Source organism: Protomyctophum parallelum (assembly GCF_964188405.1).
Source record: "Protomyctophum parallelum genome assembly, chromosome: 10".
NCBI classification, from domain to species: Eukaryota; Metazoa; Chordata; class Actinopteri; order Myctophiformes; family Myctophidae; genus Protomyctophum; species Protomyctophum parallelum.
In genome coordinates this window covers 46,333,702-46,354,284 of record NC_139704.1, presented here as the reverse complement: position 1 = coordinate 46,354,284, position 20,583 = coordinate 46,333,702, and the positions used below count along the sequence as shown (strand labels likewise).

General features: G+C 44.2%; 2 protein-coding genes across 2 annotated transcripts in view; one reads left to right on the top strand and one right to left on the bottom strand.

The window, feature by feature from the left end:
- The first annotated feature begins 553 nt into the window (after positions 1–553).
- The window catches only part of fignl1 (fidgetin-like 1), a 189,583-nt gene continuing 169,553 nt past the window's right edge, over positions 554–20,583 (top strand). The window contains exon 1 of the mRNA XM_083775388.1: positions 554–2,544. Within this exon, the coding sequence (XP_083631514.1) occupies positions 563–2,536 (1,974 nt within the window). The 5' untranslated portion in view covers positions 554–562 and the 3' untranslated portion in view covers positions 2,537–2,544. The remainder of the gene's footprint in view (positions 2,545–20,583) is intronic.
- Positions 8,929–20,583, bottom strand: part of ikzf1 (IKAROS family zinc finger 1 (Ikaros)) — a gene marked incomplete at its 5' end in the record, with an annotated part of 25,954 nt that continues 14,299 nt past the window's right edge. Inside the window, 5 exon segments of the mRNA XM_083774681.1 lie at positions 8,929–10,819; positions 11,486–11,620; positions 12,875–13,000; positions 14,962–15,129; positions 19,149–19,445. Coding sequence (XP_083630807.1) covers positions 10,134–10,819; positions 11,486–11,620; positions 12,875–13,000; positions 14,962–15,129; positions 19,149–19,445 — 1,412 coding nt within the window. The 3' untranslated portion in view covers positions 8,929–10,133.

The window sequence follows — 20,583 nt, the reverse complement described above, 5'->3', positions numbered from 1 at the left end:
CGTCTTCTGACTGATGAATTTGAAAATGGAGGACCCTGAAATATATGCTGCTGACGCAAACAACAACAAGTCCTGCTATTTTCTAGATTCTAGTTATCCTCGTAGCATTATGTTTTCTATTGACCTGTACTTTCGCTGAACTGTACCCCATTCTACAAACTGTGAATACAAGTATCAATAAATCAAACGGGCTGTGCAGCTATAGGTTTACCGCCTGTGTTTACATTGTACATATTAGGCTCTCTCTCCCATGCAGTCCCATTGAATAGTAAACTATGCTCACTATGCTGCATGGCCTAAATTCCAGCTGAATCTGCTAAAAAGAAAAGATATCCAGCTGAATCAATCAATCAATCAATCAATCGACACTGATTGCAAAAACCTTACCCCCACACCCCCACCCCGCCATGCCCCAGAGCTAATGTTGGGGAATTAAACTTTTCTTTTTAATGCGTGGGTAATGTGTTTTGTGGTTTTGTGCAGGCGTCTGCTTTGGCTGCCTTGGTGGGTTCATGTATCTTTAATGACTCCTGTCTCTCTATCCTTCCATGCAGGCCAAAGTATGAGCGGTGCACACCTGGACGAGTGGCAGAGGAGGTCCTTTGACATTTCATCTGGCACATGCACACCTGAACAGACGGCAGACGCCTATCGACTGCACATCCTCGACATTCAGTATGCATGGGCAAACTCCCAGCTCTCTCAGGCCGGCGCGGCCAGCCTGCTCGGGACCTACTCGGAACGCTACGCGGCAGTTCTGGACTCGGACGATCCCCGCGCAGGTCTCAACAACTACGCGGACGGCGCTCTGCACCTGGCCCGCAGTCAGAGGAACCACAGTGACAAATGGGAGTCCTCCCTGACCGCGGAGAGCGTACTGGGGCTGCCGTGCGTGCAAAAGATGATTCGGGCGACGGGCACAAGGGCAGGAGGAGACTCCCTAGTGGCACCGGCAGATGTTAACATAACTGTTGGACAAGAGAGCAGAGGCAGCTCCCCGTCTGCTCCCCCTGCCCCAGTCAGGGCAGAGCCTCCATTATTCAAATCCACAGGACCCTTGTTGCCTAAAGCAGAGGGCAGTGGCGTCTTTACTAAGCCTCAGGGTGGATCCGCAGAGAGCCCAAGAGTCGCCGAGGGAATTTCTTGCAATGCCAGCTCATTCACAACATACCCCCAACCACAGACGCATGCCTTACGCGGACATACGGCCTCGGCTCCTCCACAGGGCGCCACGGGCCCCGCTTGTGGCGCTTACAACCAGCAGCAGGCCAACTCATTCCCCATCTCTAACCCAGCTAAGCGGAAGAATTTCTACAGCTCGGATAGAGACGGAGCAAGGGTCAGTGGCAGGGGCGCGCACAGTTCTCAGGCGGGACCTGAGCCGCGGGCTGGAGGCAGTTTCAAAACGGCCCGAGAGCAGTTCATCGCCGATCAGCATAAAAAGAATAACCACCACCAACCCCAGAGAGGTCAGGCCCCGGCTTTGGCGGCCGCGGCCATGAAGAAATCCCTGGGTGCCAACAGGCCCCGAGGGACCTTCTCCAAATTTGTGTCACCTCTGCCACGACAGGAGGACGAACAGGGCTGGACCAGAGACGCTTCTGCCCAAGAAGAGGCCCAAGTGGTCGACGAGCGCCTGAAAAACTTTGAGCCCAAGATAATTGAGCTCATCATGAGTGAGATCATGGACCATGGACCTCCCGTAGGCTGGGACGACATAGTCGGTCTGGAGTTTGCCAAGGCTACCATAAAGGAAATTGTGGTTTGGCCGATGTTACGACCCGACATTTTCACCGGCCTCCGTGGCCCACCCAAAGGCATCCTCCTGTTCGGGCCCCCCGGAACCGGCAAAACACTCATCGGGAAGTGCATCGCGTGTCAATCGGGCGCCACGTTCTTCAGCATCAGCGCCTCGTCGCTCACGTCCAAGTGGGTGGGCGAGGGGGAGAAGATGGTGCGGGCCCTGTTCGCCATCGCCCACTGCCACCAGCCCGCCGTCATCTTCATCGACGAGATCGACTCCCTGCTGTCCCAGCGGACGGACGGGGAGCACGACTCGTCGCGGCGCATCAAGACCGAGTTCCTGGTGCAGCTGGACGGGGCGGCGACCTCGGCGGAGGACCGCGTCCTGGTGGTGGGCGCCACCAACCGGCCGCACGAGATCGACGAGGCGGCCCGTCGCCGCCTCTCCAAGAGGCTGTACATCCCCCTGCCCGCGGCGGCCGCCAGACGCCAGATAGTGACCAACCTCATGGTCCGCGAGAAGAACCGGCTCGCGGAGGAGGAACTGGACACCGTGGTGGCGGGTACGGAAGGTTTCTCGGGGGCCGATATGACCCAGCTGTGCAGAGAGGCAGCGCTGGGGCCCATCCGGAGCATCGAGCTCAGAGACATCGCCACCATCACCCCCGATCAGGTGCGGCCGATCCTCCACTGTGACTTCCAGGAGGCCCTGAAGGCCGTACGCCCCAGCGTCTCGCCCAAAGACCTGGAGGCGTACGAGGAGTGGAACAAGACTTTTGGATGTGGACGGTGAACCGGGCAGTGTTGATTTCGTCGACTAAAACTTAAGACGAAAAATGTATAGCAGATCTACAAGCTACAAGCTGTATAGCAGATCTACAAGCTCACAACGCGTCGCGCTGCGACACGTTGTGGGCTTGTAGATCAGCTATTTTCAGCAAGTGAAAAAAAAGTCATTAAGACGGCCTCAAGGCCCGCCAAAATACATTTTAGTTGACTAAATCAACTAGATTTAGTCGACTAAAATCTTATGATATTTAGTCGACTAAACACTAAAACATTCCAGGTGACTAAAACTAAATAAACTATTCAAGAGACTGACTAAACTAAAATCAAAATTTGCTGCCAAAAAACAACACTGGTGAACAGGTTACCTGTCACCTATCCACATTGTGCCTCGTGGCATATAAAGGCCTTAAACAGAGCAGCTCCACTTGTCACAGTCTGCAGTCCTCGCTCCAGAGTCCAGACCATGATTTCCATCCCGCTGCCCTTTGGGCACTGAACAGAGATTCCTGTCAGGATAATGACTGTGTTTAACCAGAACATTTACTGTGCTCTGATTCTGTCATAAATTTGAGTCAATCTATTTTCACTCCAATATCGGTTTTGACAAAGAACATTTTATTTTGCATTTTTATTAGTTATCCAGATAATTTGTTAATCTCTAATAAAATGTGAGATTGCTTAAGACGTCTCTAAAACATGTATGTTTTGTCAGAAACGTGACACAAAGCAAAACCCAATGTGGGGAAATGTACTGTAAGTGTAAAATGGTCTCCACTAGGTGCTGCTGATATAATCTACAGTGTGTGTGACCAATCTCTCTGGGGTGTGCCAATCTTCTTGGTGTCTTTCTACAGAAATGGTCCTGAAATGTTCCTGAAACTGGATGTGCTAACTGGCTGAGGAAGTTGGGCAACACTTTGCTCTTCCTCCCTCCCTGTTGCCTGGTGATTAAGATTGTGGGCATGACGAGGAATATCATACGTTTAATCAGCATTCAAAACCATAACGTTTTATTGTGAAATATTACAAGACAATTTCCTTTTTTTGGTGAAATTGTGCATGGCATAGCACACGATACCTTTTTTTTCCTAAAATTCTTCAATAACCTAAGTTGAATTCAATTATTTCCCTGGAAACTACTTTGTTTGTGCTTGTTTCACGTTTAAATATGGTGTTGTTTAAAGATGTCCCTTGCAGAATCAGATATTTAATAAAGTTTCACAAGATTGTTCCTACCAGTTGTGCCGTTCACTAATGGTCTCTCCACACAGCAGAAAATGTGTCATTGTGCTGCCAACCGTTATATTTATCCAGAGCCATGTGTGGTCAACAGGGATTGTAAGTGTTGTTGGTGTCCTTTTTAGAGCTGACTGGTCGTACAATATGGTCATACGGTCGTGCCATTGAAGAAGGCAGACAATTATAGATTGTGCACACATGAAATTATGTTGTCATGTAATTTTCATGAAACAATCTTCGAAAAAAACTGGAAGACCATGAAAAAAAAAAAAAGGCTTTCATTTATTTTTCATCTTTTTGTGAAGTCCCTAATAAATATTTCAGATTGTGTGGCTGGCCACAGTATAGAAACTTTGTTGATTTAGCCAGCAATGAAAGTAGTCACACACACACACACACACACACACACACCCATGGGGCTGGCAGGAGCCTCTTGCAACAATATAGGACTCTGCACAGCTTGAGTGGGACACAGGGACAGATGCTCAGAATTCCTCTGGTACCGACAGGATGGTTAGGTCCTTAGAGGACGGAATGAAAATCATGCCATATGCTTTAAGCATGTACTTTCATTTTCGTGACAGTGCAGCAATGATTGTTTAGCCGCCGTGATCACAAGCTTGATTTTGCAATTATGGCGTGCATGTTTGTAATTACATTTGTGACCTTGACATTTCAAATTACAAGTCTGGCATATGGGGAGAATGCCACTACATATTAGAAGTGGGTTCTAAATGTACATTTGAGTATAATTCCTTGACATTTTAATAAATAGAATGAATTGGTTTTATATATTATTCAACATAACCAAAGGGCCTTTTTTTCTCATGCTTGTTGGTGTGTGTTGCTGGAAATCCTCCTAAGAAATCCACAGAAAAACGTATAAGATTTATGTACGCACAGCTCATCTCTGCATTGTTGTTATTTCATCAACATTTTGGTCGTGTGACCTTTATCAAGACAAATGTACCATAAAATGTCATAGCATTTATATATACACACGTGTGTAAGATTGTTGAATTAGTGTCACGTGTGGTGTGAGCTAGGGGCATATGTCCCGAGAACATGCTTGTAAGATCAAGCCTTCAAACACGTTCAGCTGACAGAACAGAACATTGATGCACAATACAGAGTAGCATCCTGTTCATATACTGTATACAGTAAGTGGAACCTCCCTAGGGAGATATGCTTCTTATTACAGGTTGAGGTTAATTTCAGGATAATCACCCGGAACTAATATAATTATAATGTGTGAGCACACACACACACACACACACACACACGTCACCTTCTTAGACATTTCTTGTTGATGATGAATATGCTCGGTCCTATTCAGGCATGCCATGTGCAGAACAGATCACACTCGTGTGAGGTGAGGGGCGCTTGGTAATGTTAATTTATAAAGTGATCTATAAACAAACAGTAAAAGTCCATAGACTTGGCTGCCATATTATGTCATTCCGAAAGCCAGACGTTGGACGGGCTAATTAACGCTTCTTAAAAGAAAAGGTCTTAGTGCTCTGAATTCCCAATTAAGTGTAATGAAGGTGCTTGTATAGCGACTGATAGCAATCCCCAATGAATGTATCAGTGACAGGCTATGCCTGGGAGATAAAAACAGTTATGACACACACAATAAAAAGATTCACGTCCAAACAAAGGCTCATATGTTTAAAAATATATATTCTCTTTCAGTGCACCAAATACTACAATACAATTTCCAATAAATATGAGATACTTTTCGTCTTAATCATTCTCCTGAGCATGGCCCAGATACAGGTACAGCCCAGGCAGTGTTGATTTAGTTGACTAAAACTAAGACGAAAAATGTTCGTCGACCACCTTTTTACACTGACGAAAACTAAATGGAAACTAAATAAAAACTAAGCTACCATGATGACTAAAACTAAGCCTAAATATACTGACAGTTTTGTCAACAAATAAAAACTAGACTAAAATGTTAGGAAGGTACTAGTGGACAAGAGATCCAGTATAAGTCATTCATTTAAATATTTATTGAAATATGTGCAGAGGAATAACTTTAACAGCGAGCAAAATACGAAATGTGACTCAAAATGCGAAATGCAGTTAATAAAATATCTCTCCCAGCTCACCCCATACCTCCAAGTTCAAAGAAACCAGCCATCAGGTGAGCATGAGACACCTTATTTATAGCCGCAGGAGGCCTCCCACAAAGCATTGCAACTCCCACCAATTGAGTGCCAATGTGGTGTCTCCACCCATCACATATCAATAATACAATACAATCTATAGTGCACACAGTGCTGCTACAGACAGTGCTGCTCATTACACACAACAAGGACCAGAAAGTATGACAAAGGAACAACAGGGCAAAAAGTTAAAAAGCCTTTATTATTGGTTAGTTATTTAAGGAATTAAAAACAGTGCATGGTGACAGGGATACAATGAGCCTTCCTCAGGGTGCAAACCATTTCCCCCTTATATATGTATTTTCTGTACTTATGGTGTCTATGCTCAATTGTTCTATGTCCACACTCATAATGTGGTACTGGAGTCTCAACTAGAGAGAAATGTTTTTAACCCATTCTGTACGGGAACCCCTTTTGGTGTTTTAACTATTGAAAAATAGCAGATCTACAAGCTCATAGCGCGCCACCGAGTGGCGCGCTACGAGCTTGTAGGTCTGCTATTTTTGAAAAATCGTGAAAATGCGGCACAAATCTTTGAACATATATTCTTTCAGAAGACTTTTTTTTTTAATTATTTCGACGTCAGGCCTAATGTTTTTAATATGATGTATTCTATGTAAATGGTGTATAAGTATATTTTGTATACTGTCACAATTCTGGCTCCTCAGGAGTAATGGGACTCACCTGTGTTTTGTGGGGGTGACACATAACGGGGGGAGGGACTCAATCTGAAGGAACTAGATAAAGTGATGAAATGTTTGCATGTGTATTACTGACCTGACGAAGACCTGTGAAGATCGAAACGTTGTCCATTCAATAAAGTAATTATTTACCAAAAGAATGGTGTGCGGGCCCTATACCTCCTTCCCTTATCCCATTCTGACCTGAGATCAGATTCATACGAGGTTTCCGCCGGGCACACACTGGTCCTGATGAACCCATTCTGATCTGAGATCAGATTCTAAAAAAATGTCAGTCGCTCTTCGATTTTTCAAAAATAGCTATTTTTAAATAGCTAAAGCATAACGTGATGCTGACACCAAAATGGGTGCCCGGTCAGAATGGATTAAATACCACTAAAATGGCTATACTAAATGAGTGGAATATAATAAATTTAAAACAAACATGAACAGGACTAGAAAAGTATACAAATAAAAATAAATATGGATGAAAAAGTATATAGACAACGGGAACAGAGAATATAATGCCTTATTGAGGTTATATGGAACCTTTCCAGAGTGACAGATTAAAGTTGTGAGGCAGTGCATGCTATACTATACTGAAAAACCAATTTCTTACAGTAACCCGGGACTTTGTAATGTATTAAAGTTGCAATTCTTCAAGAGCATCAAAGATAAATGAGAAATTCATATAAGCAGTGAATTTATTTCTGTGCGAATACGTCTAAGCAACAAATATATCTACAGAGATACATCCAGTGGTTTTTTGCAGCATTGTCATCAGCAATCATCATCGTTAATTCAGTACGGGATGAATGAAAAACCTATGAATGAATCTTCCGTCACTTAAATTAGGGTATATTTCAAACGTTCTTATTGCCGCTTGCAGACTCTCTGTTGGACTGGGTTAACTGTGATTCTGAAAACTAGTGAGTGTATATGTCAGTCCTCTGGCTGAAAGGGGAAGTGAGATTTGGGATTCTGGCAGGGCCCAGAGACGGTTGGCCAGATTATCCCTCTCATGCAAATGTCGTCCCCTCCCCAGTCAGGTCCCACTGAAGCGTGGGGACTCGGCGCTGGCCAGCCCACAGCTGCTTCCCGTTTCTTCCGAATCACACAGCAGCCATCTGGACACGGTTGTCGCTGCGCAGCACTGATGAGCTCCTCAGCTGGCCTCGGCGTCTCTCTCTCTCTCTCTCTCTCTCCAGACAGGCCTGGCCCTCTGAGCCCCCCCTGCCCCCCCCCCCCCCTGGCCCTCGGAGCCCCCCAGTCTTATGCACCACTGCCCGACCCACTCTGTCCCGGCTCTCTGCTGCTCCTTGCTCCTCTGAGAACCAGGTGTCATCCCCCCCTTTCCCTCCCATGGTCCATGTAGGACCAGGCAGACAACAGCAACTACTGTACAGGGTCTCGGACGCTTAATCATGGGCCTTCGTTCGTTGACATTTGCCTCCTCGATGTTTACACTTTACAGTATGTTAATCTACGTTGCTCACTGTAGAGACAAAATGTTTCCCTGGTTGCATCGGACTGGCATTCTATCTATACTGTATGTACAGTATGTGCTTGGATCTCCTATATTATATTAATATGAAGAAACAAGGTGCTGTGTGCCGTCTGAGTTTAGTGCAATATGAAAATGGGATATCCATTTAGCGAATTGGAGTGACTAAATCCAATAAATGCATACATCAAATTAAGTATTTATTCATTCAGCATTATAAAACAGCCACAGTGGTTTCTGTTGGAGGAACTGTCAGGACTTTACGATTCAATTAATTTCCTTGACAGGTAAGTAAGAGTGAGCAGCTTCTTGAATGACACCTTCATTATTTTCCGTACGTTTGAGAGTGTGAAATGATATTTGACATATTCCCTGCACTTGATAATATTATTTAGGACCAAAAATGGGAGCACAATAAAAAAATGAGATACTTTCCATGGAAATCATTCTCCTGAGCATGGCCCAGATACAGGTACTGGGAATACTGGGAAGAATGAATGAATTGAGTCTGGTATATTCACTCTTTCAAGCAACAAACAATTCACCTAACCACATTCCTAGATCCTAAACTAAATTATAGCTACTAGTACTACTAATATAATGATGTGCATATTGTATAAGTGTATGAAAAATAGCTCACTGCAAGTTATATCCAACAGCAGTGAAACAATTCCCAAATTCCCATTATTGTGTCACGAATTCCTGAAAAATCATCAGTTGTTTTTTTAACACTAGTATAACGAGAAAACAAGCATAAATACTCTTTGTGTATGTAAAATATCATTTATTGATATTTTGCAAGCATAACATTTCCCTCGACACTCGATTATCCCAGAGTGTTGCGTACAATTCTCAGCCATCACATACCGTATAAAATAAAGAGCCGGTTAAAACAAATAAACATTTCTTATCTATTTCTTAAAAATAGCATCCAGCAGCAATCATGTTTTAAACCCCAAATTCATGTCATACAGTTGAACAGAAACGGATGCAGTTTAAACTATTTTAGATTCAAACATAGAACACAGTAATAAATATAAAAGAAGAATAACAGCATGTGTTTGTTATATAAATAATATCAAAGTGGCTACAAATTGAACAGGTTGAAAACAATATAATAATTAAAAAGTTTAAAATAAAAATAAAAACTTACAAATTTGCCTGTGCGTTTTGGAGAAAGGAATTTGAATCCTTTTGGATATTAAACCATATTATAAAACTAGGATAAAGAAAGAAAAATATTTAATTTCAAAAGAAATGCTGCCGCCTGGATATCAGAAAGATGACATATTTCTTATAAACTTTATACATTTACCAAGTAAAAATAAATAAATGATTGAAAACCCTACATACACAACTATGGCGAAATTATACACGTTTTGTCTTCATCGAACAATCATTATTTTCTTTAAAAACACACACACACACACACACACACACACACACACACACACACACACACACACACACACACACACACACACACACACACACACACACACACACACACACACACACACACACACACACACACACACACACACACACACACCGGTAAATTTGTTTTCCCCCTTAACAAATAAATTAGTCTGTGTACTTGTCTTAATTAAATGCGTTCCTCTGTGTTCCATAACCATGCATATTCCGTATAAAAAAATCACCACTTTCAAAGAGCAACAGTTTATTTGACAATGTATGAGTTCTCTATTATATATATTGTGTGTGTGCGTGCGTGCGTGCGTGCGTGTCACGGTGTGTGTTTGTGTGGGACTGCGAGTGTGCTTTCATTATCTTACATTTTGCTCATTTGGACGTGGATGTAGTCGGCGGCTATAGCGGCCGCTGCGAGCCTCAGTAGCGGTGCTCTCGCCGGGTCATGTGAGAGGAGAACTCGTAGCGGCCCTCAGTAGCGGTGCTCTCCCCGGGTCATGTGAGAGGAGAACTCGTAGCGGCCCTCAGTAGCGGTGCTCTCCCCGGGTCATGTGAGAGGAGAACTCGTAGCGGCCCTCAGTAGCGGTGCTCTCCCCGGGTCATGTGAGAGGAGAACTCGTAGCGGTCCTGACTGCGGTGGCCACAGAGGTTGCACTCGAAGGGGTCCCTGAAGCCGTGGCAGCCCATGTGGATGGTGTACATGACGTGGTCCAGGAAAAGAATCCGACAGTGTTCGCAGCGGTGCGCCCTCACCTGCTCCCCGTCCCCGCTCACCACCTTGAAGCCGCCGGGCTCCATGGCGTCCACGAGGCCGGCCCGCATGGCGTCGTACTGCCTCTGGTGCTCCTCCTTCATCATCAGGCCGTTCCGGTGGTTGGTCAGGTAGATGAGGCCGGACGCAGCGCCGCCGCCGCCTCCGCCTCCCAGCGGCCGCTCCTCGTTGTTGCTCTCGGTGTCGGTGGAGTCCTGGCCGCTCTGGCTCGGGGACACGTCCTTCTCGCTGGAGGCCGACTTGGACTTGGACAGCAGCAGCAGGTTCTCGGCGGCGTTGTCCTTGGCCGACACGCCGTCGGGCAGCAGAGGCTTGTGGAGGGAGAACATGTTGGGCCCCCCGACGTGGGCCGCGTCCGCCTGGGAGGCCGGGGAGGTCTGCACCAGAGGCCGCAGCGACTCGGCCCCCAGGTAGCTGATGGCGCTGTTGATGGCCTGGTTGATGACGTGGTCTCCTCCCTCGAAGGACAGTTCGGACAGACGCTTCTCACCTGAGGGTCAGAGACAGGGGATGGTTGATGAAGGTCAATACTCTAGAAGTGATAGGATCCAAAAAGACGCACGCACATCTCCAGAAACTCTACAGGGGCTGGTCAAAAATATACGTACAATGACAAGGAAGGGATGTCCGCACACTGTTTCTCTGCTCCCAGGAAATGTTATTAGAACAACGTTTCGAGCCTTACGGGTAAGGGTCAAAACGTGCTAGTGTGCGGACATCCCTTCCTTTTCAATAGTCTCATGTGATGTTGCTTTGAGTTATTGGCCTTGGTATTGCCCTTTTTCTACTGTTTCTGTCTAAATTATAGTTAAAATTACATATTTTACCCCTGTCTCCTTTGATTAAAAAAAAGGCTTATCTTAGAATGAATTTATGTTTTGATCGGTAATAGTGGTAATTGATCAAACAAATTAGCATTTTAAAATACACAAGGCTAACATTATAAAGACCAAATTAAGGTAAACGGTTAAATTATATAATTTAGTTGCATGCAGAGTGGCAGTGAGTGAAGTAACATAACATACTGTACAAGATTATCTTCGTATAGTGTGACCTATACTGTGTATACATTGATCATGGATGCAGTTACTTTTGTTTTCAGCAAAAAAGAAAAACGTTGGCATATATGCAGAGGAAGCAGACTTCAGGCCCTTACCCACAAACTTCTGTGGCATAGTGCTTTTACGCTTAGCTACATTATTAGCTAGTCTGTCGAGCACCAAGGCTCTGTCAGTCCCCGTCTGGCATAAGTCTTCCCTCTGTTCACTCTGGTTGCTTTCTTCCTTTACTACTGGAAAGCAAGACAGAAAAGTAGATTTCAGCGTCAAAGTATTTTGATACCTTTCAAGAAGGTGAAAGAGTGTGAAAGAGGGTCTCTGTATACTTGCATGGTAACACACGTGCCTCTTTCTCCCAAAGCACAGAGCTGACTATTCTAGACACATGCAAAGCTACTTGGTCTGTATAAATGTATATATATATTTTTTTTACATACATGTAATTTCATTTCATCTTCGCCAGATCTACAAGTTGAGCAACACATCGCATCGCCTATTGGACTACCGGTATATAAATTAGGGCTTTAGTGGGTTACGAAAAAAGGTGATCCTGCGTTCAATCAGATGAAACTAAAAGAAAACCGAAAAGCCACATTTTAATTTAAGAAATGACATGAATTAATTCTGACTTGTCGGGGGGTTTTGTATCATTGTAACACTGTCAGCATGGCACGCTGTTGAGGCGTGCATAGTGAGTCCTGTGTACGTTCAGTGCAAAGTAGGTCATCGGTGTGTGTGTGTGTGTGTGTGTGTGTGTGTGTGTGTGTGTGTATGTGTGTGTGTGTGTGTGTGTGTGTGTGTGTGTGTGTGGGTGTGTGGGTGTGGAGGTGAGCCGAGAAACCAGTGTTGTTTTCGTCGACTAAAAGACAAAAAATGTTTGTCGACTACCTTTTTTCACTGACAAAAACTAAATAGAAACTAAATGAAAACTAAGCTATAAGACTAAAACTAAGACTAAATATACTGACAATTTCGTCAACAAATAAAAACTAGACTAGACTAAATGTTAGGGAGGGGACTAGTGGACAAGAGATCCAGTATAAGTCATTTTACACTTGCATGCTGAAAATATCTACAAGCTCACAACGCGTCGCAGCGTGACGCGTTGCGAGCTTGTAGATCGGCTATTTTCAGCAAGTGTAAAAAAAGTAATTACGACGCCATCAAGGCCTGCGAAAATACATTTTAGTCGACTAAATCAACTTCAGATTTAGCCAAAAACAACACTGCGAGGCACCAACCTGTGTAGATGCTATTCTGCAGGCCTGTGTGTGTGTGTACCTGTGTAGATGCTGTTCTGCAGACCCATGTGTGTGTGTGTGTGTGTGTGTGTGTACCTGTGTAGATGCTGTTCTGCAGACCCATGTGTGTGTGTGTGTGTGTGTGTGTGTGTGTGTACCTGTGTAGATGCTGTTCTGCAGACCCATGTGTGTGTGTGTGTGTGTGTGTGTGTGTGTGTGTGTGTGTGTGTGTGTGTGTGTGTGTACCTGTGTAGATGCTGTTCTGCAGGCCCATGCACTGGAGGTAGTTGTGACAACGCTCCTTGTGCTCCTCCAATGAGCTGCGCTGCTTGTAACTCCTCCCACAGTAGGCACACTTGTGGGGCTTTCCAACTGCAAAACAATTCCGATGCATCAGGGCAAGGCACTATGTTTACCCAGGGTAACTGGACTAAGCTCAAGAACTTGTTTACAGCCAGGCCCTGCTCATAGAACATGGTAGGGATTCAATGCCTTGTCCAAGGGCACTTCAGCGGTGGTAATTTTAACGTGCCGGTCCGGGGATACGAACTAGCAACCTTCCGATATCAAGACCGCTCCGCAAACCGTTCGGCCACCGCTGCCTCAAAGGCAAGGCAAGGCAGGGCAAGGCAGATTTACTTAAATATTATCAATATTATCAAAGTGCTTTACACACACATCAGTGAGCAGAGATATGAGGTAGAATGGTATATAGTCAACTGTTTGAGCGTAAAAAAGAATGGACCTGTGTAACACACAGGATTTGGCAGTGTAGTAGTAATAATAATAATAATAATAATAATAATAATAATATGTGTAATGTTTTGAAAGGACCAAAAACTAGTATAACCTCAATGATTGCATCAACAACAAAACACTTCTGCAAAACAACGTACTGTGCAAATGCAGAGTGAAACAGGAATGACGAGGCATAACTGCGTTTATGAACATCTACAGCGTAATCCGTTTGTGTGCCTCAGCCTATCAGCTCACCACTTGTTCAGAGTATGGGTTTTATGCCGGCCGACAGGCCGTTCAGACTATGGGTTTTATGGGTAAGTCTTCCATTGGGCAGCGGAGGCCTATAAGGGTTAGAGGAGCGCCCTTGTTGCCGAAAGGTTGCCGGTTCGATTCCCCGGACGGGCAGGAAAAATCTGGGTCGGGGAAGTGATTGTCATCACTCACCCAACACCGCTGAAGTGCCCTTGAGCAAGGCACTGAACCCCCAACTGCTCCAGTGGAGCTGCTCAGTGGCCAACAGTATAAGACTGAGGTTGTACTGGTCAGTACAACAGTATCAGACTGAGGTTGTACTGGTCAGTACAACAGTATCAGACTGAGGTTGTACTGGTCAGTACAACAGTATCAGACTGAGGTTGTACTGGTCAGTACAACAGTATCAGACTGAGGTTGTACTGGTCAGTACAACAGTATCAGACTGTGGTTGTACTGGTCAGTACAACAGTATCAGACTGAGGTTGTACTGGTCAGTACAACAGTATCAGACTGAGGTTGTACTGGTCAGTACAACAGTATCAGACTGAGGTTGTACTGGTCAGTACAACAGTATCAGACTGAGGTTGTACTGGTCAGTACAACAGTATCAGACTGAGGTTGTACTGGTCAGTACAACAGTATCAGACTGAGGTTGTACTGGTCAGTACAACAGTATCAGACTGAGGTTGTACTGGTCAGTACAACAGTATCAGACTGTGGTTGTACTGGTCAGTACAACAGTATCAGACTGAGGTTGTACTGGTCAGTACAACAGTATCAGACTGAGGTTGTACTGGTCAGTACAACAGTATCAGACTGAGGTTGTACTGGTCAGTACAACAGTATCAGACTGTGGTTGTACTGGTCAGTACAACAGTATCAGACTGAGGTTGTACTGGTCAGTACAACAGTATCAGACTGTGGTTGTACTGGTCAGTACAACAGTATCAGACTGAGGTTGTACCGGTCAGCTCCCAGGTTTCAATGTGTCTGTCCGTGTGTCTCTATGTGCAGGGCGTTGCTGAAAATGAGCACTTGTGCTCAGCTACTACTCTGGATAAATAAAGGATACAAAATAAAAATAAAAAAAGGTTTAGAGGCAGCCTAGAGACGAGACAGCCATCGTCATGAAAACGTGTCCACTATACGGTCGCTACTAGAGGTATAGTGATCTGTACGCCAGGATGCTTTTCAAGCACCTGGCAAAAAGTGAAACCTATCCACTTCCCCATGGTTTCTCCTCCCGACAGAACAGAACGTAATGGGCCAGTTGTTTTACACGCTTAGATCCTATACTCTGCGTGATGTTGGTGGACCTGGCAGTATAGTGTACTCACCAGAGTGGGTGCGTAAGTGACCCGTGAGGGCGTCCCTCCGTCGACAGGCGTAGCTGCATAGGTGACATTTGAAGGGTTTCTCCCCCGAGTGCAGCTTGATGTGACGTAGCAGGTTTCCCTTCTGCGTGAACGACGCGCCACACTGGTTGCACTGGAATGGACGTTCTCCTGGGGGAGGGGGGGAGGGGGGGGGGTTGGAGAAAGCAGAACAGAAATATACACATGTCATTGTAGAGGAGCAGGTGGAATATACAGATATGCAACTGTACATCTTAGATATTATAACCACACAGGGACTATTATAGCGTGTCATAATAGGCGAACATTTGCAGGAAATCGCTTATTTCTGGAGATTTCTGAAGGTCGGGTCTATAAATGCATTATAAAACTACCTTTACTTAGTTAGTTATAAAGTGCGTGTGTGTGTGTGTGTGTGTGTGTGTGTGTGTGTGTGTGTGTGTGTGTGTGTGTGTGTGTGTGTGTGTGTGTGTGTGTGTGTGTGTGTTATAAGTTGCTAACTTGTTATGCATAATTATAAACATTTATAATGAGTATTATGAAGCATTATAAGTGCATTTTAATGCATCATATTTATGTTATAGTTATAAATGTGACTATAATGCATTACAGACCCAACCTTTAAGTAAAGTGTTACCTGGTAGTTATAGTGTGCTGTTCCACTGATTTTATAATGCTTTTAATTTGACCAGCACTTATACATTATAAGTTATTATACTTCATAAGCCGTGTTGTTATGCATAATTCATATAAACATATAACAAGTGTTATAATGCCTGTAGAGGGGGGGGGGGGGGACAAAGAACAAATCTCGCATACAGAAATGTATGTGACAAATAGTAGGAGTAGTGCATGCAGTAGGTTGTCAAACCAATGCCCTTGAATCTGATATGGAAAATATTGTGTCTACAATAAATGTAACAAATATTGTGCATTACGAGTGTATCGATTGACTTTAAAGCGTATTAAGTCTAAGCGCATCAGGACTTTCTTACTATACTAGCATAATCATTTAACAGTCTGAACTTTGAACCTTGAGAACAGGGCAGGATCCCTTAATGATAACAACCATGTAACAACGGGGGGAAAAAAGCATTCGACTGGCTAATAGCGTGCAACAAATACCGTAGCTGTAACAGCAATGTAACAGCAATCTCAACAGCATGTAACAACCACACGTAACAAAACCTTCTACTGACAATAGTGTACTGTAAAAACAGTACTTGTTCTTGTACTACAAGAACAAGGCAGCTAGATGAGGCTACTCCAGTGGACCATCGGACCCAATCAGATCCTGTACCCTGGGAGTTTCACCACACAGGGGACTGACACTCCATTTCTCCGTGCCACCGCCACCCTCCCCCCCCCCCCCCCCCCCCTCCTCCCCAACCCCCCACCACCCGAGCTCTGATGGAACAAGAGCCTTTCAGACTCAGCCTGCCAGCTCCGTAATGCACCATTGCCTAGGGTCAATTTGATCTGAAAATCTCATTTTTTTCCCCTCCTCTTCTTCGTCGTCTTCTCTATAAAATAAGAGCGGCGCATCACAATGCAAATGCGAGCCTCATTTGAATAAAGCGAAGGAAACACTTTGTGTTGCGAGCCAGTCTTCCTGATCAGCGCGTCTGGAATAAAACCAATATCCATCCTCTCCGCGTGTGTTGTGGCATTCTGTGAGAACGTTTTAATGTTGTTTTTTTTTAGATACACCCCCCCCCCACACACACACACACACACACACACCCCCGCCCCTCCTATAAAATAAGAGTCACCAGTGAAGCAGCAAAAATATATTTAAAAAAAGGAAACTCATTAAAAATGCATTTCAGGAGCAAAGATTCACCACAGAATATTTTCTATTTAAATAAGAGGCACTTCATTATATCTTTTATTATACATTCTTTTGCATTTACATTAGTCTAGTGTTCCTTTCTTCCATTTTGGGTTTCATTAGTTTCTAAAGCTTGACAGTTAAGTGCCTTTTTCAAAAATGTTCCCCACCACTGGTTTGGGTTCATCACAATAGAATATCAATTTTCAAATTTGAAAAACTTTTAATAGTCAGATAATTGTCATTTCAGGGAGATTCCATTTAATTGCTATACCAGTGGATATCCTGCCTTTCGATTAAGGGGCATGTTTTGGGGGACTAGATTCAAGCCATGCGATGATCGGCTATACCATTGCTTGTCATGTGATAAATCTAAATCATTTAGAGAACAATCATCATCGCTAATGGCATTCTCAAACACTATTTCACGCACTGCAGAGAGGTCTATATATCCACAGCGAACTGCATGGATCGGATGCCAATGCGAACTACAAGTCAGTATGGAACTATTGTCAGTCAAAGACTGGTTTAATAAGAGTTCACTTTACTTCTGTCTCTAGCTTGAGAGAGTGAACTGTCACAAAGTTTAGGATTGAGTCTTTCTTTAGGATTGAAGAAAGCATCACTGTTGTACTGTAAATGTTGGCCTGACAGCTATGAAGAGCTCTGGAAATTAGGTATGTTAGGTAGACTATACTGTACTCGACATACTATACTGAGTAAAGTACACACAGATCAAGACCTTCTAAATCTAAAACATCCATGCACTTCATCCTAAACCTAACATAAACCTTTTGGTCAATTGGACCTTATAAAAAAGAAAAAACAAGGCAAACTGAAGCAATGCTTTATATCAGGGGTGCCCATGCAGTGCCCTGCACATATCTTTGACTTGAGAGCTATACTTTCAACATGACCAGTTCAACAAGATCTACCCACCAGAAAAGGTCCTTGATTGCTGAAACTAGTTTAAAAAAGTACCTGAGGGGGCTTTGGAACAGCAGCGCTGGGGTTACATGTAAGACAAACGCACTTGGAAAGGGAAAGGGAATTTTTCTTTTTTTTTTGGTATATACGGTAACTTTGCAATGCTACTGACATTTTGTGCGCAACATTCTTGAAAACAAAGAATTGCATTGCTGGTTTGATGTCAATCAATTGAGTCACCTTAATTCAAGTGGCTTTTTTTATTTTATTTATATATTTATTTGTTAAGTGATCTACCTGCACAACCTTTGTGATCTACTGGTAGATCACGATCTACCTTTTGGGCTCCCCTGCTTTATATAAACAGCTGCAGAGAGAGTTAAATAAACGCTCAGGATTTGACAGTGTACTGGCGTCACCTCTCACCCCCTGTCCTCCCAAAGCCTCGTTTGTACTCTGTCGTACGACTGTGTCGCTCAATGAAAATAACTGATTGAAACCAATTGGAAAACGGCTCTCGTCGGCGAGTGACGCAGCCGTGCGATGAAGCATGAACAAGCCTTAAAGCACCACTTCACCACTTTTCAACTTATCTTCATATAATTGGTCCTCACTAATGTTAAAATACCCCCGAAAAAATCTACTCGGTCTGTGTCTCATAGGAGGGCTGTGGGCACAGTTCAGAAACAGGTCCACCAGTAACACCATCGTTAGGCAGATTTATTTTTAAATTATATATATATTTCGATTTTTATCATTGGGAGAACAGTGGCTTCCATTATGGCATTGCAACTTTTCAGGACAGGTTTCTGAACTTCCCACAAGCCACATCCTATGACTGAGACACAGACCGAGTAGAAGAAAACAAACTGTGTGCCATTTTATCATGAACATTAGTGAGGACCAATTATATATACAGTAGGTAGGTTGAAAAGTAGTGAAGTGGTCCTTCAACACTCCCTTTAACACAGTGGTTCCCAAAGTGGGGTCCGGGGACCCCCAGGGGTCCTTGAGGGAGTTCCAGGGGGTCCCCAGCTAAATGATAGTTTGGAAGCAAATGGACCCTTATAGGTCTGTAACTCTGAGAGTGTAGTTAAAATAACATTGATTTTTAAAATATAAATTGGTGTCTCAGAGATAGAAATGCCATTAAATGGGGGGTCCGTAGACTAATGCATGTCAAACTGGGGGTCCTTGAAATTAAACGGGGTAAGAATCTCTGCAAGAGCCGTAAAAATCTTCTCTTATGTGGGGGGGTCCCTGGCATATATTTTTCAAATGGGGGTCCGCGGGGCTATAAGGAGTGTCAACGTGGGGGTCCTTGACATGAAAAGGTTTGGGAACCACTGCTTTAACATACCAGCAGTGAACGTGGGTGTAATATAAAGGAAGGGGCGAATAATGAGCTTACCGGTGTGGCTTCGCTTGTGCACCATCAGCACATTGGGGCCAATGCAAACTATCCCACAGATATCGCACTTGAGCTTCCCGTTGGGCAGGCGGATGCCGCCGGCCGAGGAGAAGGCCTTGGCGTCGGAGCCCGCCGCCTGCGAGGAACCGTTCACTTTGGCCCCCGAGGCATCGAGCACGCGCAAATCTTCCGCGCCACACTCTTCCTCCTCCTCCTCCTCCTCCAACTCCTCGCCATTCATCTCACAGGCGAGCCCAATCTCCTCATCACTGCGAGCCTCAACTTTAATGTTGCAGGCTGAAAAAAGAGGGCAGTGGGCCACTGTTTAGAACAACGTGCATGGTTCCACTGTGTAAAGTCATTCTAGAACTACATGTGACATGATAAAAAAAAATGACTGGGGTACTGTTAGGTCGGTCTATCTATCTCTCTCTCTCTCTCTCTCTCTCTCTCGCTCTCATTTCTGTTTGGTTTGATCGGTTCTTTTTTGGGAGGTTTTAGTTAAAAATGACTTGTTCTAAACTAAAACTTTTACTTCACAACCATTCCATAGAGTATGTGTATAGGTTTTTTTAAATCCTTTGTTTTTTATCATAATCCCAAGAAATCTGAAAACGTTAGACCGTTCTTTGATTCACAAGTGGTTTTATGTGTTGTTAAATAAATAGTGGGGTTTTTTGTCAGTGTTATAAGCTTGGGGGTTTTCCAAAAAAAACCAAAATATACATTTCTTGAGGAGACGATGGCGATAGCCTATCTTCAGATGAACACACCGGTGATGGGATGAGGAAACACAGCGAGCATCTCTCAGTCACACATCACAGTTTTTGTGAAACAAAATATGACGGCAAGATAAACAGGAAACAGAGAGACAGGAAGCACTGTGAAACTAGGGACGGCAGCGCTACGTATCAGACCAAGAGAGTACGATAAAAACTCATGCATGTGACAGTGTGACACGTAAAGCCACGCACGCACACACACACACACACACACACACACACACACACACACACACACACACACACACACACACACACACACACACACACACACACACCTTTTCATTCCCATGTGCACAGAGGGGCCTGACATGGGGCCCAAAGATCTAGTGACAGATTACTTTCGAAAATGAAAAAAAGGTAAAAATAAATTATGATAATAAAGAAAGAAAAAAACCCATCCTTAATATTTGTAACTTTACAGCTGCTGAAGTAAGTAAAGTAAGTTTGTGTCAACGTCCCTGTTTTCCCACCAGAAGCCATGTTGCTTTTCGCGACATTTCACACACCTCAGAATATTGCTGCAAGTCCCACAAAGTACAAGCCTGTGGTTTGTATGTCATGGTAGCAGCCTGATTTCCCCATGCCTCTAGCCCTGTTTGTTCAACGCGAAGAGGAAGAAGTGGAAAGCATGAAACATAGGAATCTATGGA